Raw genomic sequence first — 21,999 nt, 5'->3', positions numbered from 1 at the left:
CTCATGAAAATATGATCATGGAGTCACACTTTCAAGTGACTCTTCAATTCTCATATATCTTTATCATCTCCCAAAATCACATACAAGTTGGGGAAGGAGAGAGTAATGGTTGGAATACAAGATGAGATCACAAGTACTGTGAATCTAGATTTCCTTCTACTATGGAGTATCAGTAGCACCAATAGCATCATTACTAACTTACCTCTATATTGTTCTGCTCAAACAGTTGTCATGGTTACTAGACCAAAGTAATCTTTACTTCAAAATAACTATGAAATGACCATATTATACACAGAAGAAAAGTGACATATTACAAACACAAATTAAAGCTTATAAGTTATATCCCCAAGAAGCTATAATTAGGGCAAAGAAAAGGAATGAGAGAAAAGGACCTGAGCCATAACAACTCCATCCTTTCCTCATTCATCTTTGTGTCTCTCACAGATTTTAGTTCAGAGTACTAAATATATATACTAAAGAAAACTCAACTGTGTAAAACTTATAGACTGGTAAAACTGTAAATTCCTCCTAAGGTAATGCTTCAAATAGACTGACATATGTTATCAGCTGACCATATGGCATATAACTTTATCATAAATATCTAAAGGGCCCGTATATTCCTCCCAAAATGCTTTAAACCCTCAGTTTCATTTACTGAGTCTTTGAAAGCATCACAGCTGCAACCTAGTTCTAAAAGTGTGATCTTGGAACAAATATCACTGCCATCCCCTGGCAGCCCGTTGTTCATGCACGGGTCTCACTTCACTATGCACCGTAAGCTCTGGGGTAGCACTCTAAGTGCACAATTGAATCCAGAGAGCAGCTCCGAAGATTTCTACGGTCTTGTGGGCCATAATAATGAACATATAGATGATAAACATACAGGCAGTTTATCAAGAAAGATAAAAAGATATTTCTGAGAATAGAAAAAGGCTAATTATCTGGAAAAAGACAGATGCCCCAAAGCACTGTATCATATGAATTCTTATGACTCATGGGTTATTTGCATAGTGCCAACTTTTTCTGTGTGGTATCATAGATTTTTCTTGTACATGCTCTATTTGGTATCTGAGGGCAGCTAAAAAGGGGTTTCCAGTCTTTATCTGTTAATCTTGATGTCTGTCTCTAAATTTCTACTCTTCTCCTATCATAGGAGTCGTATGTGCATGCGTCAACACACCCTCATGACGTCAAGTCTAGGAAGAATTAGTGACAGCACTACACCTGGACTTCTCAATATAGATGGCCCCAGCTTATTTTTCAACATAAAACTGGCATTTAGGAGAACAATGTGTTCCTTCCAAGATGCTCTCAGTCTCTAATAGAAAATATTATTTTATTTGACTTTATAAACAAGATATGGCATCAGTCTCCTGCAAGAGCAAGGAAAAAGAGGAAAAAGAAAGCCACTTATTAAGAAGAAAAAAACCCTACTTATGTAAGGAAATGAAGTAAATGCATTTTGTAAAACATTTCATTTTGTGAAACATTTCACTGATGTCAAAAATGACTAAAGTATACATTTAAATATTTTTAACATTTAAGTGAATCAGAACTTATGTAACTCTTTAGAAACTCAAAAAAAGCTGTCCTTTTCATGTTTTATGAATTGTTAGCTGGCCAGTACATGACCTCTAGTAATGACCTTGAGGTACATGAACATATACTGCAGTCATTAGGTGTGTTTTGGGGTCTTTGAGAGCATCAGTAATGCACAAAAGGTACAAATGACTGAACTAGAGGTCGTTATGATTGAATAATGTGTTTGCTTCATCTTCCAGTTCATAGAATGAGGGATAGTTTTCTCTACCCAACTAAAACACCACAGAGACATCTTGCTCCCCAGTTGATGGGGAGACAGAGCTCGTTCTTTCCAGTTTCTCACCAGGAAGAAATGGAATATATTTTCCAAGGTAGATTGCCACATTTCTGTGGAAAAACAGCCGAAGGTGTTTCCGGAACCTTTCCCCAACAAAGGCATAAATTACTGGATTGATACAGCAGTGGGTGTGAGTAATCACCTCAGTCACCTGCATGGCCAGGTCTAGGTGTTTGCTCTGCTGACAGCTGGTCTCCAAAAATGTGCCGTGAAAAGCAGAAAGAAGGAGAACCAGGTTGTATGGGGTCCAAAAAATAAAAAAGACTATCATGACAACAAAAATAAGCCGGATGGCCTTGTGTTTTTTTTTATTGGGGCATCTCAGCAGAGTTTTAATGATTCCTGAGTAGCAAATGACCATAATGAGGAGAGGAAGAGCTAGACCGAAGATATTCATTCTTAGAGCATGGAAACGCTTCCAGCTGTCTTCATAGCCCTCTGGGTATCGAGGACTGCAGGAAAGCTCTCCAAAGCTGTCTTGGGACTCATGGAAGATAAATTCAGGCAATGCTGCCAGTCCTGCCAGGCCCCAAGTGATGATGCTGGTGATGGTAGCAAAAGTCACAGTTCGGGCTCGAAGGGCCAACACAGCATGGACGATAGCCAGGTACCTGTCGATTGTCAGCAGGATGATGAAAAAGATCTCACTGTACAAGGCCAGGTAATAAAACCCAGAGAGCATTTTACACATGTGGTGACCAAAACCCCACTTATTCCATAGAACATAGTGAATCCAGAATGGAACGGTGAAGAGAAAGAGCAAGTCAGAAATTGCCAAGTTGAGCAGGTAGATATTAGTCATAATTTGTAGCTTCCTGTACTTTATGAGGATCAACACAACCATCACGTTGCCCAGGAGGCCGATGATAAACACCAGGGAGTACAGTGGAGGTAGGAGCCATGACCCCAGCTCTTTGATGCTGATTTTTTCACAAGGTGGTGCCCACTCATATTCATAAGGTGTGGTCTCAAAAGTCTCGGTTTTATCTAAGTTAAGTTCCATTCTACTTGTCTCTGTGATAGAAAAAAAAATAAAAACAAACAAAGAACCAATCAATCAGCCATGTGAAATATACCACTTAATTATTCATTAAGAGATTCAAGTTAGAATTTGTTTAACACAGATTTCAAAAGATATATTTGAAATACTATGAGTAGGGGTCAGGGGAAAAAAAAAACCTCTGTAGCTCTCAAAGTTCTCATGATTCCTAATAGAAAAGAAAATAGAAATGTTGTGGGTAATCATAAAGCATGGGGATATTGATTTCTGAAAGTATTTGAAGAAGGAAATTCAAAGTTTTCAACTAAAAAGTGAAAAGAATGATAATTATATGATCCATGCATAATATTACTAATGCATACTTTCAGGCATTTGAAAATTTCTATTTTATATATGATGAGTTTCAAAATAATAATCTTCCTATAAATTTCTGGTACTGGTAATGATAACCACCTCCCTTTGATGACATGCACAAAATACTTAATGGGGAAACAGATGCTTATGGAGACAGTGATTTATCTGAAATTCTCTAATAAGTAGGTTAAAGTTTAGTAGAGTTTTAATTTATATCTATGTACAATCCACTTGTTGGTAATTTAAATATAAGCATTTTAAATTTAGCTATTGATGACTCAGCTATTATTGTTGTTATGGTTATCATTATCATCATCATCATCATCATTACTGAACTTTGAAATCAGTATTATTTTAAGCAGCATTTTCTTTGGTGACTCTTCTTTTATCTGGCTCTTGGTAGTGCTAAGGTAAATAATAATATCCCAAACTTCTCTTTCATAAAAAATGATGATGAGCTAGGGGGTATGAGAAGTGAATTTTCATTTTAAAAATGCATTTATTTATTTCATGTACATGAGTACACTGTAGCTGTCTTCAGACTCACCAGAAGAAGACATCAGACCCCATCACAGCTGGTTGTGAGCCACCATGTGGTTGCTGGGAATTGAACTCAGGACCTCTGGAGGAACAGTCAGTGGTTTTGACCACTGAGTCATCTCTCCAGCCCTGAGAAGTGGACTTTTTAAATACAATTTATTTTATTAGACCAGGAGCTGGAGGACCAGTGTCTACTTCCCTACAGACTACTGACGCCAGCAGAGAAAGAAAGCAAACAAGGCAGAAATGTCCTGAAGGGCAGTGAATATATACTCTGCTTGCTCAGAGAAAGGCCCACTAACTTCACTCAGGCTAGGAGGAAGGGAGAGCTTAAAGAAATGACTAAGTTGGGTTGGTTGCCTAACTTACTCCTCTGAGGATGGTTTGAACAGACTGTCTTCCAATGTCCCTCCTGCTTGCTAGGTGCACAATTATTTGGCCCCAGATTTATTGATAGCCTATCAGTCTCACATTGGTAGACAAGGACACTCACTAGGAAGGCATCTTTCTTTTTTGGGGTTACTTTGGAGAGTCAAAAGAAAATTGCCATGAAAACACCTTGTTCTCTTATTTTTCCCTATCCAGTAGTATCTGTGTTGGAAACCTCAAAGATAGGTTTTTTTTTTTTTTTTTTTTTTTTTTTTTTTTTTTTTTTTCCAGTTGAGAAGGAATAGTGTCTGAACTAGTCAAGTTCTGAAGTTTCTCTAAATGTCAAGAACACATTGAGAAATTTCAGGACTAACAGTTTACAGTCTTTTGAAAATGTTGCTTGAGTTGTTTAAACACATGGCTTTAACATATTCTTTTAATTATCTTGTTTAAGAGCAAAAGATTATCTTACAAAATTATTTTATGTAATTTTTTTACTTTTCAATTGTTCTCATCCAGAATATATATTTTCAGAATATATTCTTTTTGCATTAATTTTTAAAATTTTCTTCCTCATTTATTAATTTCTCTCTGAATTGTATTCTTTCCTTAAATTTAAGCTTTTAAATAATGCCTTAAAAAATCACCAAAGAAGACTTTGGTCCAGCAAAGGTTGTTTTCCCAATGTAGGAGAATGCTGAGGTAGGAGAGGGAAGTCGGGAGAGGGAGCAATGGATGGTGGAGGGGGAGGGGATTGGTGGAAAGGGCATAACACCTGAATTGTAAATACAGAGAATATCCAATAAAAAATAGTTAAAATGAAAAAAAATATCCAAAATAAACAAAATCATGTTTAAATAAAAAGACATATTCATAACCTTTCACATTGCTTTTCAATTCAAATCACATGGTTTCATAATTTTAATGTGGAAGTGCTTATATTAAGTAGAATTTTAAACTGTTAGTAATTCCAAATTGTATTAAAAGTTCAGGAAGAATAATTTTAAATTGTATGGTCTATATCCCTAATTTAGCATCAATCATATTCATTAATAGACTCAAATATAAGTTCTTTTGGTAGAATTTATAATTCATATTGAGGAATGATCTTGTATTTAAATTTACTTAAAATAACTAAATGTTAAGTTTAAAATAAATTCAATGACTTTGTACTTTAAACCACATAAAAAGTACACTTAAAAACTTCACATTTTAGATTTACTTAGTTTATTTACTTTTAACAACTATTTTAGACTGCATATATACAATGTCTACATCACATATACATACAAATACAATACATACAATTACATACAAAGTCTACAAAACATTCAGACTTTGTATACCAAATATAGTCAGTATTTTAACATTTTCCTTGCCAAAGAAGAAATCTGAAAGTTGATATATGGAAAATAATTTATCTGTCCTCTGACTGTGGATCTGATTATTTCCTCCATGGCTCTAGGCAATCTTTAACTGTGTTCTTTTAAAGATCTGATTTTCAGCTGAAACAAGGTATAAAATGTATTTCTCAATGCCAGTACACAACCTGAACATATTTTTAAATGCCTACTCTAAAATAACAATTAAAACAGAGTATAGAAGCTATATAAACCACTTACCTAGTCAGCTACATCAAAAGTGAATATAGTTCATGTTTGTACATAATATACTTTTAAAAAGTAAATTTGTAATTTGTTTACTTATGTGGTTCTGGTGACTGGATGCAAGATAGTGTTAGGCAAATACCATGACACAGAGCTACATTCTCCGCCCTGTGCTAGCCTTCTAGAGAACTGGTGACACAGTAGGTTTCTTTACATAGCATCCGGTACACACTTGCAGTGCACTGTGCTATAATGCTATAAAGGTGTGGCATTACTACAGCGTAGAAATTTTCATGTCCCTCACCACCCTGTGATATCTGTCACACAGTTGTACATGCTGTCATCACTGACTAAAATGTCAATATGCTAGGCATGCCTACATAATGTAAAACATCCAATCCAAATCAAACAGTCTTCCTTTAAGTAAAGAGTAGCTAAGCCTTTTATTTCTTAAAAACAAGATGCAAATCTTCCCTGTGAAGGAATATTGTATAGTTGATGATTTTAATATTTTTATCCTCGAGAATGAAAAAGTAGGGAAATCTACACAAATTATTGAATCCTGTGATCATTTAAAAAGTGTGAACAGTTAGAGATAAATTTTGTTCCCAAACAGGTAGATATTTGGGTTTATCTATAAACATGCCCAGTGTTATATTAAAAATTAGAATAGAAAGAAGTATATGCATGGTGAGTTTCCTCATTTTTCTAGAAATAAATGTAAAGGTAACAAATTTTGTTCAACGTTAGAAATGAAATTGGGGTTTAGAATGTGATAAGCAAAGACTCTACTACTGAACTACATTCTTAGCCAAGATTACTAGGTCTACTTCATTTTTCTAAACTAACATCCCCCCAATAATAATGAAAACAGGTTTGCACATGCGTCAGGAAAATAAGGTACATTTTTTGGATAAAACTAATCATCTTCTTGTCTTTGAGGTTATTTGAAGATTATTTCAAAATGAGGAATAAAGAGGACAAAAATTATATGGACCTAAATGAAGTTGAGGAGGAAATGAGAAAGCAAGACAGGGACAAGAGGGGGCAGAGATAGAGACTCAAATTTTCTAAAGTTGGGTTAATTTTAGGAAAGTTTATGCCTTAATATCAAAGTCATACAAATGCAAAAGTAGGTTTTGGTCTTTTGTATGTCCTTTAAAACTATATTTGTTCTCATAGAATTAATTTTAAAAGGGTTTTTATACTTCCTATTTTATAAACTTTATTATTAAAATATGCAAATAAATATCACACTAAAATTATACAGATCTACAGTCCATACATTTCAACAAACTCCTATGTAGTTAGAATACCTGAGTTTCTTCTTAAATTTCTTCTTTGTTCTTTAGAAGAGCAAAAATTTTATTTACATTTTGTTTTCTCATGTTGATTTTCTCAAAGTCTTTGATTATTTAAGAAATTTAATCATCTCTGCTATAAGAGGCCCATCCTTTTTATCAACGCAACTTTGTAGATTTGTTTTGGAATTTCCAATTGTCATTTTAGTTGGATGGCTAAATATTGCTTTGGTGACATGGATCTTATTCAGCCAAGTGTTCTAAATCTCAAAGCATAGTCAGTTCATCTTGAAAAACTTGGCTTTGTGCACCTGCCAAGGACTTTTATCAACCTTCTTTCCTGAAGATCAAAGTTGGTCATTGCCTTTTAATAGCAGGTGTTTCAAATGTAGCAGATAGCTTTGAATATTGAGAAGATGTAATTTAATTGAATGAGATGGTTATGAATAATATATTTTCATAGGAAAAATATATGTTCTGGCAAAGTAACATAGTCATCATGACTAAGCATGACCAGTATGTTGTTAAGCCCAAGTTATTCTAGTAAGCATACCGAGAAACACACCATGTGCCTCTACTAGGTACTGTGTACATTATAATTGACAACACACAGGAAATTGCCTTCTGTTACTTACATTAAGCACCCTGATCTCATGTGGTTTAAGAATATTTGAAAACCAATTTGAAATAGTGTCGACATATTAGGTAGATCTCCATGAGTATTCAATTATAATCTTATTGCCAAATGAAGTTGTTCCTAGTTTGCCCTTTTATAAATAATACAGCAACAAACATCTCCATCTTTTAAAACTTATTTCCTTAAACTATATACCCCAAGACACTTTTTCAAACTCTAATAACACTTCCAAAACTCTTAAAGCATTTTGTTAATTTGCTTCCAGGACATGTATAACAATAAATTCTTAGTACTGTAGGTGATGGTTCCAGCTTTAGAAAACATCCATCAACATGTAAAAGAACTAAAACAAAACAAAAAAATTTTACCAGGCCAATTAGGCGGATATAAAGTTGCCTTATTGGTGTTGTTACTATTCTGTTGAGGGATTTTTAAATTGTAATTCTTAGTCACCATATTCTCTCTTCTGTGCGTTGATTGTGTTCTTAATTTATTCTGCTTAGCATATTTGCTTCTTTCTTGTTGAGTCATAGAGTACTTGCATTTCTTATTCCAGGAGAAGTTACTCAGTGACTGGTTTCTGTGTAATCATTACCATCTTTTGAAAGGAGTAAGAGGGTCCTCCAGCCCAGTAGTTCTCAGCCTTTCTGATGCTGTAACCCTTTAATACTGCTTGTCATGTTATTGTGACCCCCAAACATAAAATTATTTTATTGCTACTTTATAACTGTAATTTTGCTACTGTTATTAATTTTAACATGAATATCTAATATCCAGGATAGCCAATATGCCACCTGAAGACTACCACCCTGTCTCAAAGCACTCACCAAAACCAGTTAACTTCTAACCCCAGACAAACTAGAGTTTTTCAAAAATGCTAAATGGAAGTTTTTTTGTCTCTATCTTCTAACAGAGATAGATTTACCAAAGGCAGCCATCCAAACCAGACAGAGACATCATGGTAATCATTAACCAGTCTGTATGACTTAGAGTTGATTTCCAACAAAAAAACTTTAATTATGCATTTAAACATATCATTACTTAGTATACTCACAAATACATGAAGATATTTTCATTCTAAATACATACACACAATAGATTACATTTTATGATGATCTTGAAAGTCAGTATCAACACTAACTACTGATGTAACACTTTTGGAATGATGCTATTTTTCATGGTTTATGATTTATAAGAAGTACCAGCTAGTAACAGATAATGTAGCTTGAGTGGTTACAAAATTCATGGTCAAATAGTACAACTGGCAGGTTGTGCCATAATATAGATAGGAGAACAGAAGAATAGGAATGAGACATTATGGTAATCATTAACCAGTCTGTATGACTTAGAGTTGATTTCCAACAAAAAACTTTAATTATGCATTTAAACATATCATTACCTAGTATACACACAAATACATGAAATATTTTTTTATAAATGGAAATATATTGCAAAATCTTTTTCTAAGTCTACCTTATATTACCTTTAAATTACTGTACACCACCTCCCTTTTGGAATCAAGAGGGCTTCTGGAAGGTATTTCTTCCACCTACATTGACTAATATACTCATTTTTCCTTTCCTAGAGTTTTGAAAGCCTACCTGGAAAAAACTTCTAAGAAACATCTGTTGAATTTCAATATGTCCTTGTCCAAAAGAGAATAAAAAGAAGAAACAATACCTGGTGATTTTTGCTAAGTCCTTTATGAGTCCAGTAGTAACTTAGGTTTCACTGCTAATGAAACAGAGATAACATTTGATCACACACACCAGTCAGGTAGTAAACAACATAGCTTCCTGTTTTAAACAGGCTAGCTTCTCAGGTTTTGCAAGTTTTCAGAGAGATACCAACTTGTTATAGTTCCGTTTTGTTATTTGCTGCACAACTCAGCTCTCTGTTCAGTTATCTATGGATGGATACTGCTGACACTCAGCAACTATCTCGCAGGCTCTTCACCCATTTGGCACTGCTCATCTTTCATGTGAGATGTGGGTAACAACTTCCCAATAATCACTGACTCATGAGCAGACTATGGAAGAACAATGTGGGAATTTCCTCTTAAGTAAAGGATGAGACAGCAAATTATTAGATTTTTTATTTAAAAAAAAAGCTGGGATCAACTGAAGATTATGAAGACAAGCACATCAGTAAATGTTTTGACAATTCACAAAGACATGAGTTTGCATTTCCACTGTGGTTCCATAGCTGCATGATCTCAGTGTAGTAATCACTGAGCCAGCCTTTCTGGACACCTAGTTTTCATCTATAATTATAACAGATATTTATTTCCTAAAGCTGTCATAAAGTCAATTAAGATAAACCTGGGAGGTTTCTCTGTAAAGTGTATATCTGAACCAATGTAAAGTGTAGGTGGAATTCCACTGTGGCATAGCATCCCAAGGCTAGGAATATATATTGCCTCTGTGCTAATATCTCCATGGACCCAGTAGGATAATTGACACTAACCCTATTTACATAATGTTAATGGGAATAGTGCCAAATATATGATATAATCTCTGATATACTGACTAACTGGACAGGTCAATGTATTTACCAAGTTCTTATTAGATATTTAGAAGGGGAGCAGAAAGAACATGAATAGAAAGGAAGAAAGAGGATAGGAATAAGAGAACTTAATTCTTACATAAGGGCTCTATTGGGATGTTTAATGTTTTAAATTTTTCTTATCACTGTGATAAACTATCTAGCAGGAACGTTTTAAAAGATGAAGGATTTGTTTTACCTTATAGTGAAGAAGGCATAGCAGAATTCACATTTCCAATCAGAAAACAGAGCTTGCGGTGGAGATAAAGGGAAATATGACCTTCCAGATCTATCCCCAGCAACCCATGGATGCCACCGAGTCCCAAAGGGCTCTACAGCCTCTGAAAACAGCACCACCAGCTAAAAAGCAAGTGTTACAACACATGAGCCTGTGAGAAATTCAAATGAAAACTGTGACTTGGGAATCAACATCTAATAAAATGTCAAGTACACAAGTAGTGTTAATAATATCTAACCAGACACTTAACTATTGGTGATAGTTTCTTCTAACATGAACCTGCCAAAATTAGAATCACTTAGTAGGCAGCTTTAGGTTAAGAAAGTATTCTAACTTCCTTAATTGATGTGGGAAGACTAACCCCAGGTGTGGGCGGAAACTTCATGGTAGCAACTCAGTTATTTTAAAAGAACATGGCAGAAGGAAACTTATTTGCCTTTCCTCTCTTGGCCTTCCCATTTTCTGATGATGTAATTTAACCTGTTGCTATAGCTGATATTAGGACCAGTTTTCTCGGCCTTCTATAACATTGACTATCTTAGTCAGGGTTTCTATTCCTGCACAAACATCATGACCAAGAAGCAAGTTGGGGAGGAAAGGGTTTGTTCAGCTTACACTTCCATATTGCTGTTCATCACCAAAGGGAGTCAGGACTGGAACTCAAGCAGATCAGGAAACAGGAGCTGATGCAGAAGTCATGGAGGGGTGTTACTTACTGGCTTGCTTCCCCTGGCTTGCTCAGCCTGCTTTCTTATAGAACCCAGGTCTACCAGCCGAAGAATAGCACCACCCACATGGGCTGGGCCCTCCCCCCTCCCTTGGTTACTAGTTGAGAATATGCCTTACAGGTGAATCTCATGGAGGCATTTCCTCAACTGAGGTTACTTTCTCTGTGATAACTCCAGCTTGTGTCAAATTGACACAAAAGCAGCCAGTACAGTGACTAATAAGGACCATTGGCTGTCCAGGAAATTTCCAACATTTTAGTGTCAGATTGAAGCCTATGGACTGAGAAGCTAGCAGATTGTTGGCCTCCCCAGCATTCAGACAAACACTTGAACTACTCTAACTGGTGTGGATTTCTTCACTGATATTAGAACTAGGATTCCAAGGCTTCCATTGTTGACTAAGAACCAGTGGCTCTCCAGGACCTGCTTAAAGTCTCATGGACTAAGAATCTACAAAGTTCAAAGCACTCTCAGTTATGAGACAACTGGTACTATTCTAATGTAAGCTGATTTAACCCTAAGGGTCTGCTCTGGAGAACTCTGCTCTGGAGAACTCTGACTGATAATACACTGTTTAATCTGTAGTGTATTTGATATTTTAGGGCATTGGTTTGGGGCTTCTATGTTTCAAATGCTCAATACTGACTCCCAAGATCTGGATGCCCTGATAAGGAGATCCTCATGTACACCAAATGATGCTATGTAAACCTTTCCCCCAAGTTATCCCTGATTGGTTAATAAAGATGTCTACAGCATGGGCTGACCTAAAGAGAGAGGATAGAGCAAAGGTACCCAGGGTTTAGGGTCTCAGGCAGGGACCATGAGAAGAGGCAAGGAGAAGGAAGAAGTCACTATATGATAGCATGGACCATGCATATGTGGCCATGAAGGCTGATCTGATGAAGCAGGAGCAGTAACTGAAGCAGATGTAAGTACTTATGGGGATTTTGGCAGGAGGAGCAGACAAGTTAGTTTAAAGGGCTGATACCAGATGTAGTGTTATATGTATTTTCATAGCCTGCCCAGATGTAGTGTTATAAAGCTTGTTATAAATCTAAAAGGCCTGTGTCTTTTATTTGGGAACTAAATGGTCTGAAGTAGGGGTTGAAACCCATAATATATATCTGAAGACAACAAGGGGGTATAGCACACCCTCAGAATAAATGTGCCAATGTTGGGCACATTTCAATGCCCAATGAGGCATGCCAAATGTCAAAGGAATTATAAATTCTAGCTAACTGGTACAAAAGACATACAAACCAGGTTTAGTTTTCAAACTATAATTCTAAATTGGGCAGATTTTGGAACTATTCTTACTTAACCTCCCAGTCATACATTCCTTGCTACTTACTGTTTCTCCTGGCCACATGTTGAGAGTCTATCTCCTCTCGTGGACACTTCTTTCTCTCTCTGTCTCTTTTCCTCTCAACCTTTGAGTCCCAGCTAGGTAACTGAAAACCTGCCCACCTCTATCTACTGCCTAATCATAGGCCTTACCCTTTATTAACCAATCAGAGATAACTGGGGGGGGGGTGGGAGACAAGATTTTCATAGCATCATTTTGTATGGATGAGGCTTTCCAAGTCCCGGGCAACCAGATCTTAGAGGTCAGTACTTAGCAATCAAATACATAATAGCACCAGACCAACCCCTGTTCATACTGGCTAAACAGCTTTTTCCTTTGTGACAATTTCAATGTAAAAGAATTTTAATCTCAAAGGTACTTGGATATAATTTATTATGCAGGCAAATATGAGTGACCTGGGATCATTGGTTTAGGTAATCATAAATACTACGTTCCAGTGAGTAACCGATTTAATGAGATTTTTATAGACACAGAACAAAGTTAAGTCATAAATAGAAGCACTTTTGAAATATATTGGTGAGAATTTCATGTAGGCAGGTTACAGCAAAGTATGAAAATCTCTGCTATAGATCCTGGGTGCTATTTGATGACATCCTTAGATTATAGGTTGGTGGTAGATAGTGATCTGTTAATAAAGTCCAAAAATTTTCACCTGATAGTAACAAGAATGTTAATTCAGACACAGAGACTGGCAATTAATTATTATTAAAGGGTCTAAAGATAGGTCAAGGTGATTTGGCTCTGGATCTAGAATATTATCTCTCCATAATTATAAAGTTCTAACCAATTAGTCTTACAGAGTTTTAAACATTAATGTGGCTCTTTTTCTGGGAACTTCAGTTTATAACAGTAAAGTTTATAATTTACCAGTGGATGACTAGACTAGGAATCCATTGTGTGTGTGTGTGTGTGTGTGTGTGTGTGTGTGTGTGTGTATGTGTGTGTGTGTGTGTGTGTATGTGTGTGTGTGTGTGTGTGTGTGTGTGTGTGTGTATACATTTGTATATACATATGAAGGCTAGAGATTGATGTTGAATATCTTTTCTCATTGGTCCCTGCCTCATTTTTTTCTAACAGGGATTTTTCTGAACATGAAATTCACAGGCTTGGCAAGATTAACTGCCCAGTGAGCACTAGTGACCTGTCTCCCCAGTGCTGAGATTACAGGTATTCTGACACCATGCCTCTTTTTTGTTTGGTTTGGTTTTGTTTGGGTTTTGATTTTGGTTTTTTATGTGGATGCTGAAGCTCCAAATTCAGATTCTCACAGTTACATGAAAAGCACTTTGCCAGATGAGCCATCTCCTCAGCCTCTCAGTGTCTCTTCTTTATCACTCAAAAAAAAAAAAAAAAAAAGGTATAAGCTTTGAACTATGAAATCGCTGTTTACCTCAGATCTCTTTGTTAAAATGACACGTGTACTTTATAGTCATGATTCATATTTCTTATGAGAAATAAATGACTTGGGACTATGTGCCAACCTGTGTGTATCAAGTGACCCATGCCATATGCCTAAATTCTAGTATGATGCACTGTGTTCTAAATGAATGTGCAGAACACCAAGTTCTGAGGAGCTCAGAAAACATGTCCATGTGGGCCACTGGAACTGAAAAGTTTTCACAAAAATGCAAGGGTCTCTAACATACATAGAATTTCATGTGCTAGAGAAACTAAAATTTTTCCAGGAAAGGGAAAATGGACTCTCCACAGCCAGGAGCTAAGAAGGCTTTCTATATGGTCAACATGCAAATGACACTAGAGAACAAATATACATGGTCCTGATACTGGGAATCAAATGTCAGTGAAATATAGAAATGTATTCATATGCCTACCTGTCTATATATCCATTAACCCAGCCATCCATTAGGAAGATGCTGATTCAGAAACTCTATCTCTCAGAAAATTCAGAACAGAACCACTGGAAAGTTGGTTCCATAGAAGATGGAATTCTCTGGTACCCCTGCTGCTACTTCATACACTCCAGAGAGGTTTTGTATCTAGATTCAGTGAGACATTAACAAGTGGTAGATGACATTTCAAGATGAACTTAGAAAGGACAGAGAGGCTTGAAATGAAGTGCAGAGACATAAAATTGAACATTGACTTTAACTAGAGTATAAAGAGTTAAACCAGGTGAAGTACATTCTATAGAAGTTGAGGACCTACTGAAGGTTTTTAGTAACAAAATGGTTGCCTTCTTACTTTAGGTCTAAGTTGAGAACTTTTAAAGCATTTCTACAGACATTTTATGACAAAACCATACAACTTCTGTTATACTAGGATTATTATCTATCTTTCCATGAGTGCCTCCATGATAACACGATAATGTTCATAAACATTTCTTCTTGAAACTGCAAAACACCACAAGGAGAAACAGATTCTGGTAGTCTCCTAGCTGCAAGTAAGGGAACCACATCCACACAAAATTCAAACTGCTTTTTCACGTTCATGTGAAAAGATGCCACAGGCTTAGAACCTGTCAAAAAAATATGTACTTGCATCAGCTTCACCCAAGTCACCAGCATGAAATACTCAGTGCAGTAGAAATTGTATCTAAAAGAGAGCACAGGGCAGAGATTTGATAAAGGACCCAAATGATGCCTTTACAGAGAAAAAAAAACTAGGAATCAAAAATCATCAAATAATAGTGTTCTCTAGAAAGTTGGACACATTTTAAAACCATTGGAAGATTTCTGTAAATTCACTACTGCACAAGGTTTTTTGAAGGTAATTTTAAAACTGTTTTTAAAAAGTGTCTTCACTTAGATTTCTAGACCCAGTAAAAAAACACAGGGGGAAAGAAGCATCTCCTGCTCCTTGAACACGAAGTGGTTTTGTTTGTGTTTAACATCCCTAGTTCTCAGCAGTTCTCCAGTTAGCCATATTTCAATGTTTTTATTTTTTTATTTTTACCCATGTTGGCATACAGTTCAATGCATGTGACAGCTAACATACTCCCTTGCAATGCTGTCATAGTTGAAAATAGAACACTCACAGCCCTTGCACTCTATGACTTCCCCATTCTTCACTGGAACTCTCATGCTGAAATAGCAGGAATGCAAAATGATGAAACTGCTTTAAAAATAAGGCACTTTCATTCTTCATAACCCTTGGACGTTTAAAAAATATAAATAGTTCTTGTTTTTTAATTAAAAATAAGATCATGCGATATACTTGGATCATAGTTTTCCCTCCCCTACTTATCCCAGACCTTTCTCAACTTTCCTTTTCTTTAGAAAGCAAACAGTCAAACAAAATATAATTTTCAAACTTAAAACCACAAGAAACAAACATGACAAAGCCCATAAAATCACAAGATTGGAAACATATAGAAAAAATATAAAACAAAAAAATGTCCAAACAAAGCAATGTAAAACTTTTTTTTTAATCTACAAAAATACCATTGAATTCCTTTTCTGAAGTGTTGTTAGAATAATCAGTAAACTCCATTGGAGAATACTAGTTTTTCTATTGTAATCAAGTGTCAGTTATAGATAATTTCTTGCTTAGGGGTGGAATCCTGTGTCTACTTCTTCTCAGTGGGAGAACACCATCTGGCTTAAATTTGTACAGACCCTGTAAATGCTGCCATAGTCTCTGTGAGTTCTTATCTGCAGCAGTTTTGTGGTATCCAGCAGACAGTTTCCTTGTGAAAAGAAAAGGCTAATAATTCTCCACCTGCCTCAAGGTTCAGAGTAACCCTTCCCCTCCAAGAAAGAATTCTTCAATCCTATCTAGCCACAGTTCCTGGAATGTCTCTAGGGCACCAAACAGCCCTTCCTTCTAGAAAGAAATGCCCCAACCTTATCTAGACACTGGCCTCTATTCCAACACAGCTTAGCCCTTGGAGTATGAGCCAAGAACCTCAATGCAGCTCAAGTCCACAATAGCCAATCACCTTAAAAGTCAAATGACCCCACAAATGTTTGCATGCCTAATCATCACCACTATTGCCCACCCTTTACAAAATGTATAAAAACTATACTAGTGGGTAGTTTGGGGTTGCCTCTCCTCTGGATGTAGGCCACCCCAGTGCACTGGACTATTAAACCTCTTGCTTTTGCATTGGTCTCTGATCTTTTGTCTCATTCAAGGGAGTCTTTAGGTAGATAAGACTCAATTTGGGTCTTATATTTGATGCATGGGCCAAGAAGTGAGACTCCCTGAAGGAACTCGAGAGGGTGGTGAATAAAGGACATAAGCCTCAAGGTCAGGAACCGTGTAGTTGTCTTGTCTTGTCTGATTGTCTGTCTTTCTTTTGTTCTCAGTTTTGGTTTGCTTGGGAGTGTCTATAAGCCGTGGTCATGGGGAGTCTGAAAGACACTTCAGACCCCCCATTTGGGACCTGTTTGACTCAGTGCTAATGTGAGTTGGAGGGTTGCTTGTTTGACCCAGTGCCAGCATGAGTTGGAGGGTCGCCTGTTTGACTCTGTGCCAGTATGAGCTGGGGCGGGGGCGGGGGGAGGCATCGCCTGATTACCTGGTTTCTGTGCCTATGGCAGGGGCAATGACTGTATGTTCGATTGTCTTAATCTGTGTTGATTAAGTATTGGCAGGAGCTGACTGAATCTTGCTCTGTACCCATGGCAGGGTGAACTGTCTGTGTGTTGATTGTTTTTCTCTGTTTTCTTTGACTTGGACTGACATTATTTTTGGACATGGGACAGAAGGAATCTGCCCCATTAAACATCCTAGTTAACCACTGGAGGGAAGTTAAGGAAAGAGGAAAAAAACAGTCAAAGGTAATAAAGAAGGGCAAGTTAGTTACTCTCTGCTCCTCTGAATGACCCACCTTCAGAGTAGGTTGGCCACCCATAGGGACCTTTGATTTACAGATGATAAAATCAGTAATAAAAGAGTCTTTAGGCCAGGATCCCTCAGGTACCCAGACTAAGTGAGCTATATAGTTCCCTGATTAATAGAGGATGCCCCCCTTATATAAAAGATTTTCTTTTGTTTTTTGGTTTTTTGTTTGTTTGTTTATTGTCTCCAAGACCCTTGAAGGTCCTGGCCATGAAGAACAAAAACATCATGGAGATCGAGTCTGTAAATAACATTTCCATGACCCTTCCACAGTGGATCTAATACTTATGGATACTCTACTCCCCCCCCCTTTACTGATAACCCCAAGGGAATAATTAATCTCAGACTGTTTTATTTACTCATCAGGCCACCTGAGATGATACCCACTAACTCATGAGAGTGCTCTTCATGACTGAAGAGCAAGAGAAGATAATACAAGGAGCCAGAATGAATGTCCCCTCAGACACAGAGGCACCATTGACTGACCAGGTTGTCATCAACAGCAGGATTCCCTGACTAGACCTGGCTGAAAATTTAATAAAGCAAAAGGTAAGGATCACCTGAAGGTCTAATACTAGGCTCCATTGGCAGGTGTCAAGTGGGTCACAGAATGACCCACCAATTTGACCAAGATTTGTGAGGTCAAGCTGGACCAGAACAGTTGCCCTCAGCCTTTCTAGAGCAGCTCATGGAGGCATCCCACCAATATATACCTGATGTCCCCAGCATCAAGAAGCACAAAGCTACTGGACTATGGTTTTTATAGACTAGGCTAGTAGAGATATCAGGAGAAAGCTTCAGAGGCTAGAGGGACTACAGGACAAGTCATTGAGGAATTTAGTGCGGGTTGCTGAGAGAGTCTACCATAACAAAGAGACAAAGAAAGAGAAAAAAAGAAAAGAAAAGAAGAAAAGGTGACAAGAAATGAATTTACAGAGAATCTTGACTACAGTAGTTAGGTAAATCAGAGAAGAGGGACTCCAACCAAAGATAAACAGAAAACCCCTTGAAAAGACCAATGCAGATTTTGTAAGGAGAGGGGTCACTGGGCCCTAACAAATAAAATCTGGGGGCAATAAATCCAGGCCCTGTGAAAAGCACACTGAAACAGCAAAGGTGTTAGCCCTGGGGGAAAATAGTGGCTAGAAAGGATTGGTTCCAGATCCCCTCCCCAAACCCAGGGTAATGCTGAGAGTGAAGAGGAAACTCACCTAATTCTTGGTGGACACAGGGGCTCAACACTCAGTCCTCCTCCAAGCCAATGGACCCATTTTCAAGAAAAAAAATGGGTCTAAAGAGCCACTGGCACCAAAATGTATTCATGGACTACCCAAAGAACAATGGATCTAGAGATGGGCTGGGTATCCCAATTACTTATGGTCATCCCAGACTGTTTCTACCCTCCATTAGGATGAGACTTACTCTCCAAGATGGGGGCTCAGATCTACTTCTTTCCTGAGGGCCCTCAACTGAGGGGGCCTACTGGAGCACCTGTCCAAGTCCTTAATATTAGGCTGTAGGACAAATACAAACTATTTGAGACCAACATCCATAAGACAGAGAATATTGCTTAGTGTCTAGAAAAGTTTCCTCTTGGTTGAGCTGAAACCGCATGAGTAGGTCATGCATATATTCAGGCCCCTATGTATATGTACTGGAGCTTAAGACCCAGGCTGATCCTGTCTTGGTGCACCAGTACCTGATGTGGGGAAGGCACAAGAAGAAATTAAGTCACCACAGCAAAAGTATCAAGAAATATTGGCAGAATCCCATGGATGAAATAAAGACCTCCGTCTTCTATCATCTCCTGCAAGGAGCTGAGGCCACAGATGAGAGCAGTTACTCCATGGAGGTCAGATATGAGCAGGTGCTGCTGTGGTAGATTGTACAAATGTCATCTGAGTTGAACCTTTATCCCCAGCATGTCAGCACAGAAAGCAAAGCTAATTTCCCTCACCAGAGCCTTAAAACTTGGGGCCAACAAGAACATCTGCACAGAAAGCAGATATGCTTTTGCCACAGCCCATGTACATGGACTATATACCAAGAGGGAAGACTTCTCATATCAAAGAGAGAGAAAGAAAAATAAAAAATAAAAAAACTTAGATCCCTTAGATGCCCCGATGAAGCCAACTACTGTGAATATTATTCATTGCCCTAGACATCAGAAGAGAAGAGACTCAGTGGCCCAGGACAATAAACAGGGAGATCAAAGGACTTGAAATGGCTATGCAGGAACCTATCCCAAATATGGGTCTGCATGGGACACTCATTGGGAAATGGAATTAAACTAGGAGATGGCTTAACTTAAAATATACAACAGAAGCAAAGGCCCAAACTGCTGGCCACTCCAACTATTACTTAGAAAAAGGAAGACAATGATATATTCAAGAGGAGAAAACCATATTCCCCAGCAGACTAGCAACAGACTCACTTGGCCAGATGCACAAATGGACTCATTTAAGGGATGAAATGAAACTCATCCAGTCAAGGGATCTAATATATATATAATAGACCTTAGGTTTTCAGCCATACTGACAATTAAACAATGTGAGGGAAATCAGCAAGTAAATGCTTATGCAGCCAAGAGCAAACATGGCAAGAGAGCTAGGAGAGAACGACCTGAAATATACTGAGAGATCAATCTCACAGAAGTCAAGAAAATATAGTTACAAATACCTCCTAATGTTTATAAATACATCCTCTAGATGGTTAAAGCTTTCGACACCAAGCAGAAAATAGCTCTACGATAGCCAAAAACATATTTTTAAAAATTTCCTGAGGTTCAGAGTACTCAAGGTTATTAGATTGGACAACAGTCCTGCTTTTGTTTCTAAGGTAAGTCGGGAATTGACTAAGATATTAGGGACTAATTGAAAGTTCCCTTGTGTGTACCACCCCTAGAGCTCAAGATATATAGAGAGAACCTAAAAGAAATCTTAACTAAATTGACCTTGGAGGCTGATGATGACTGGGTGGTGCTCCTTCCCCTGTTTCAAACTCAGAACAAACTCTCAACACCTGGTGGCCCAACCTCACTTTTGACCTCTGCCAGTTGGTGGCAGGACTTGACTCATAAAACATCCCCACCCATCAGAAGAGTTCTGACAGAAACAAACTGCCCATATGAGAAAAAGAGGGTTCTGTGCTGGGGGGTGGTGATAAGATATATATTTCCTACACAGAGGTATCACCTATGAGAGACCCCCATTTACATTTACCCTAAAGATAAAAAAAAGTCAAACTGTCATGGCTAAAGAAGCTGAGTGATTTTATGATTGAAACACTTTCAAGAAAAAAGGGGGAATGAAAAGAAAAGGTAATAATTTTCCACCTGCCTCAAGGTACCAAGTAACCCCCCCCTCCAAGAAAGAATGCTTCAATCCTATCTAGCCACAGTTCCTGGAATGTCTCTAGGGCACCAAACAGCCCTTCCTTCCAGGAAGAAATGCCTCAATCTTAACTAGACACCAACCTTTATTCCAACACAGTTTAGCCCTTGGAATGTGGGCCAAGAACCCCAATGCAGCTCAAGTCAACAGCAGCCAATCACCTTAAAAGTCAAATGACCCCACCAATGTTTGCATGCCTAATCACCACCACTATTGCCCACTCTTTATAAAATGTATAAAAACTGTACTAATGGGAAGTTTGGGGTTGCCTCTCCTCTGGATGTAGGCCACCCCAGTGCACTGGACTATTAAACCTCTTGGTTTTCCATTGGTCTCTGATCTCTTGTCTCATTCAACGAAGTCTCTAGGTAGATAAGACTCAATTTGAGTTTTACACTTGGTGTCATCTATTCCCTTTGGCTCTTAAAATATTTCCCCCTTCTTTTCTGAATAGCTCCCAGATCCCTGAGGAGAGGTTTTGATGAAATTCTATTTATAACTGAGTATTCTAAGATCTCTCTGTACATTGTCCAGACAAGTTGTGGGTCTCTGCTTTAGTTCTTATATACAGTAAGAAACAGTGTCTCTGATAGAGGTTAAATGAGGCACTGTTCTCTGGGTACAGCAGAATAACATTAGGGACCATTTTACTGCTATGTTCCTTTAGCAGAATTGAAAATTTGGCTTTCCTCTAAGTCTATCCAGTCTAAGGTTCAAGACCATTCAGTCAGTGTCAGATGTGGGTTCATCTCAGTAAATAAGACTGAAATCTAATTAGAGAGTGGTTGGTTACTCATATAGTGTTTGTGCCATTATTGTACCAATATAAAACAGTGATTTTAAAATTTCCTTTTTGGGGTTGGGAAAATAGCTTAGTAAGTAAAGTGCTTTCCTCACAAATACAAGGTCCTATATTTAATAACCTGAACCTACATAAAATGCTGCACATATTAGAATATACTTACAATCCCAGTGCTAGAGAGAAGAGAAAGGAGGATCCCTGGGGCTTATTGAGTCAGCCAACCTAGCCTAATTTATTAACTTAAGGCCAATTAGAGATCTTGTGTCAATAAAAGTGAGCACTATTACTGGTGATGACATTTAAGGTTGTCTTCCAGCCACCACATGTATACATATATATACTATAAAAAATAAACATAACTGGGGATTCAAACAATGTCTAAAAATGTCAAAATAAGAAAATGTCAGAATAAAACTTACTATGTGTAATTAATACCCAT

General features: G+C 37.5%; 1 protein-coding gene across 1 annotated transcript; it reads right to left on the bottom strand.

The window, feature by feature from the left end:
- Window positions 1-1,814: 1,814 nt before the first annotated feature.
- CCR3 (C-C motif chemokine receptor 3) lies at window positions 1,815-2,882 on the bottom strand (the record flags this gene model as incomplete). Its single annotated transcript, XM_080934706.1, has 1 exon — window positions 1,815-2,882. The coding sequence occupies one exon, from the start codon at window positions 2,880-2,882 to the stop codon at window positions 1,815-1,817; it is 1,068 nt and encodes a 355-aa protein (XP_080790832.1).
- Between the last annotated feature and the right edge of the window lie 19,117 nt (window positions 2,883-21,999).

The sequence above is a fragment of the Micromys minutus genome (genome assembly GCF_963924665.1).
Source record: "Micromys minutus genome assembly, chromosome: 21".
Classification (NCBI taxonomy): Eukaryota; Metazoa; Chordata; class Mammalia; order Rodentia; family Muridae; genus Micromys; species Micromys minutus.
This window is presented reverse-complemented; position numbering and strand designations above follow the sequence as displayed.